At 45.1% G+C, this 4,594-nt stretch overlaps 1 protein-coding gene across 1 annotated transcript; it reads right to left on the bottom strand.

Annotated features, from left to right (window-relative positions):
- Nucleotides 1–765: 765 nt before the first annotated feature.
- Nucleotides 766–2,040, bottom strand: LOC136490748 (uncharacterized). The gene has a single exon (XM_066486944.1). It carries the CDS (start codon nucleotides 1,995–1,997, stop codon nucleotides 942–944), a length of 1,056 nt encoding a protein of 351 aa, XP_066343041.1. The 5' UTR covers nucleotides 1,998–2,040; the 3' UTR covers nucleotides 766–941.
- Between the last annotated feature and the right edge of the window lie 2,554 nt (nucleotides 2,041–4,594).

Here is a 4,594-nt window from a genome sequence, read left to right on the forward strand (position 1 = left end):
TAGGCCTGCACATCCCTCTTGAGCCCGCCGCGCTTCTCGGCCCTGGTGCGCTACACCATTTGGGTGGATGAACACGGTGCCACGCGATGCGGCCGCACGAGTGGGCTCATGCAAAGCAATGTGGGAGATGGGGATGGACTGTAATCATATAACAATACAAGTTTAGAGAGCTGAGTGTGTATTTTGAAAGTGCTAGATCCGAATGAAAACTTAAGATAAGTTTAAGGAACTAAAGGTGCAATTTAAAAATACCGGGACATGAACAAGAACTTCGAATAAATTTACACATGTAAAAGTGCAATTTGAAAATATCCAGAAGAACTCGACCAAGTCCGATGACCCTCAGTAAAAAATTCCCATTTAAAAATGCAGATAGTGCTCTCGGTATGAGCACTGCCTATTGCCGGTGCCTCGTGAGGAAGTACGTACGCGCGCATGGAAGACCACGACGCCGTTCCACCCGGGCGGCGAGGTCGTCGGCTTCCCACTTGTCAGCATCCACCATCCACGAATCTCCGGAGCCGCGTCTTCACGACCAATCTGCTGTCTTGACTCTCGACCAGACAGTGTCCCAAATCACAACTTGCAACATCCGAGCGACTCTGATGGTAGATAGTACGTTCTAGCAACACCAATCAACAATATATACGACGTCCCTCAGTCATATATCAAGCAGAATTACCATGAGATCAACACACTGACTAAAATTCAACACTGAATTCCGAATAAACCATTCAGATGTGTACATTATTACTGCGGTGCGTGATAGTCACCCGTCAGGATTATGCAGAGCATAACAGCACTAATTACAATCTGACCAGTCCATTCCATTCGTTCCATGATCGAAATCTCGAAACAAATAAATCAGACGCATCAGTCGTTGAGTATATATGCAGGATTTCAGTTGCAAGCATACGAGGAGCGCATGAATGCATGATCAGCTAGCGATGCTTCCAGCGATAGCGAGACGACGGCGAGTGGATCGCGCCGCCACCATGCCACTTGTTGTAGTCGTTCCGTGCCAGCTTCCGGCGGCGGCCGCCGCTTCTGTCGACCCTTGGAGGAACTGTCTTCTCGTCCTCCGGCGGATCTTGGATGAACCAGTAGTCAACGGGCCATGACAACAGGCCCCTTCGACGAATTATTCTGATGGGATCAAGATCAACGGAGTCGAAGTACCACGAGCGCGGCCTGAACAACAAGGGATAATAGGGACGCCGCCTGGCCTCCACGTACATGTCCTTCCAGCTCGATCCGACACTGAGAGTCTCCTGCTCCTCGTCGGAGCTCTCGGCGTCGTCGTGGAGGAACAACAACCACCACAGACGCCACCGGCCCCGGCCCCGGCGCGCAGGCAGGGCCTTGTACAAGGTCTTCCACAGCTTGTGGTCACGCTCCGCCACGAGCAGCCTCAGCTGGGAGCTAACGCACTCCACCCTCGCGAGGTCCTTGCCGTCGGTGAGCTTCTCCAAGACGGCTCCCTTGAGGTCGTCGGGCAGGGACTCGAAGCCGCTCAGCGGCAGACCGTTCCTGCGGCACAGCTCGTGGAGGAGGCCCCAGCACACGCCGTCGGCGAGCGACTTGCAGATCCGCGACGCCCAGGGCTCCACGCCACAGAGGCTGCGGGAGAGGAGCGGCCTGACGGTGCCGAGATCCAGCCGCTCCAGGTACGCGTTCTCCGGCGTGTCGTCGCCGTCGGTGGTGACGAGGAACACGAGGAGCGCGACGTCGCTCCCCTGCACACACAGCATCAGCACGGCAGCGTCCGCGCCGTCGCGGTGCGCAAGGTCCGGCGCGGTGTACTGTCGGGAGAGGCACAGCGAGCTTCCCTTCTTGCGTGATTGCTTCTTCAGGAGGTGTCCCGACCGTGGCAGGGCGCCGTAGGGCTGGAAGCCGGCGAAGAGGAAGGCGGCGTGCAAGACCATGCCCAGCCGCCCGGCGATGTCCTCGGCGTCCCACTGCTCAGCGTCTACGATTTTCTTGAGGAGGCTCGCCATAGTACTAGTATCTGTTCTTGTCTTGTCGCGATGGATCGTTTAATTTGAAGCTGATGGCAAAGAAATGGATCAAGCAATCCGAGGGGGGTAATTACCGGCAAATTCCTCTAACTCGACTTAATTAGTGGCTAAGCGATTGACTTGTTCTCAGTAAATGTGACACGTATGCTGCTTATAATTTCATAATCCTCTTAGATTACCTGAGGATTCGAGATCGTTGACATTGACACAAAATAAATTACCTTGTCTGTCTAAAAGTAAATTGCAAACGCGAAACAACGCTCTTTTCAAGACTAGTAGACATAGGACTCGTTCGGCTTACCCATAAATCGGCTTGTTCGGCTTGTTTTTTCAGCTGGAACAGTATTTTTCTTTCACAACAATTCAGCCAGAACAGTGTTTTCAGCCAGTTTCAGTCAAGTTTCAGCAAGCCGAATGGGGCCATAAACATGCAATACACACGCTTCTATAAAAAATATATCATTGCAATGAGCAATAATTATAAATTTTTTAAGAAATAACAATACACATACAACACATACCTTTAAAAAAAATACACATACAACACACATGTCTTGAAAAAAACATATATAATCAGCGAATAACAATTAACTTCCTTGCAAATAACTCACATGCTCACCATTAACTAATATGCCTGAAAATTATCATATACTCCCTCAATTCCAAATTATAAGTCAGTTTGACTTTTTTGATTCATCCATTTTGCTATGTATCTAAATCTATTATTATATCTAGATACATAGCAAAATGGATATATAAAAAAAGTCAAAGCGACTTATAATTTGGAATGGAGTGAGTAGATTACAATGATGGGCATTTCAATTTGAGGTCATTGATGTTAATTTTCTAATAATATAGGTTGCCATAAAGTAAAACTCACCATGCTATGAATTACTTGGACCACTTATGCCTCGTTTTGATGCATGCGTATCTACTTCAATTCACATGTGTTGGAGTGGATTGGAATAGAACTTAATTTAATTCCACTCAAATTCACTCTAACACATGTGGATTAAGATGAATATATGCGCATCCAAACAAAGCCTTAATAGTGAGAATTGTGGTGGTGAATTAGTTTCACCACCCAATACACCATCTCTGATTCGATACATAACACTAAATGAAGTCAAAAGCGCACCAAGTTAAACCTTAATAAAGATCACTAAATTAGTACGAGCATCAATTAAATTTAAAATAATACTTACCAGGATGTGAATTAGATTGACCACCACTTTTTTTCTTGTTGATGACATCGCTATACATATAAGATAAATAGGCGGAACAACCGCAACTAATAACTACATTATTTTAGATCATGTTGCATAATCAAACCAGGTCAAGAGTACCTATTACAATAAGAGTTAGAAATACAGAGTTTAGATTATAATAATTCGTTGTCACGCTTTTTTTTAATTGAGTTCATTGTCATGCTTCATTCTCATAGCAATAAATCGTCAAAAATATTTTCAAATTACCGGACGTACCAATGTACCATAGTGTCATGTCTATATGAATCAGCTCTACTACAGGAATCAGCTCAACTGAGTCGGCTCTATTGCCAAGCAGGACTTTGAAATAATTTATTTTGTTTGTTTGTCTTACATCATTTTTATGTTCTTTAATTTATTTGTTTCTTGATAAATATTTTTAAAGAGACATCAGACATCAGTCAATCCCATGTTTGCGACGACTTAGGCCCTTTGGATCCATTAGCTGAGAGTAGTTATCTAGCTAACAGCATATAGCTAATATTAGCTGGCTAATAATTGACTAGTTATCTATTAATTGGCTAATATTTGCTCTCATCTATGTTTGGATACTAATTTGGAATATGAAACATTGACTAATTACAAAACTAATTTCACAGATGGAGACTAATTTGTGAGACGAATCTATTAAACCTAGTTAGTTCATGATTTGACAATCACTACTACACAAACTTTACTGGAGGCGGGCGTTTTCAGTTTCCCGCGGCGGGCAAAGCCGTCCGCCGCGGCCTAGAGACCACGGTAAATCGTGGCTTAACCGCGGCGGGCGGTGTAACGTGCCCGCTGCGGTAAATATACTTTTACCACGGCGGGCACGTTACACCGCCCGCCGCGGTAAATTATTTTACCGCGGCGGACACCTTTTGTGGCCCGCCGCGGTTATGTTCATTAGCCGTGGCGGGCTTTATTATTTGCCCGCCTCGGTAAATTATTTCCTGAATTAAAAAAAATACAGCAGGCATATAAATTCAAATTCAAATCACATCCAGATTTCACAGATTAAACTTAAAAAGTATGTAGGCATTACACATGAGATAATATACATATATATACATTCACTTAGTCGTTCTTGTCATCGTTAATTCATTACATTTACATATTAAAGTCGTTATACATGCGCTAAGGTATAATCCTGCGGACGCATCATCGTGGGTCATTTCCTCAGCCTCTCGTACTCCGGTAAAATCGCTAGCGGGCTGTTCTCATTGAAGAACGTGCCCCCTTCAAGCACGCATTTGTCTAAGACAAACTTACATATGTCCACCTTTGTCTGCTTGAAGCTGTGTTGGGTGCTCTGCACGTCTCTCG

The sequence above is a fragment of the Miscanthus floridulus genome, chromosome 1 (genome assembly GCF_019320115.1).
Source record: "Miscanthus floridulus cultivar M001 chromosome 1, ASM1932011v1, whole genome shotgun sequence".
Lineage (NCBI taxonomy): Eukaryota > Viridiplantae > Streptophyta > Magnoliopsida > Poales > Poaceae > Miscanthus > Miscanthus floridulus.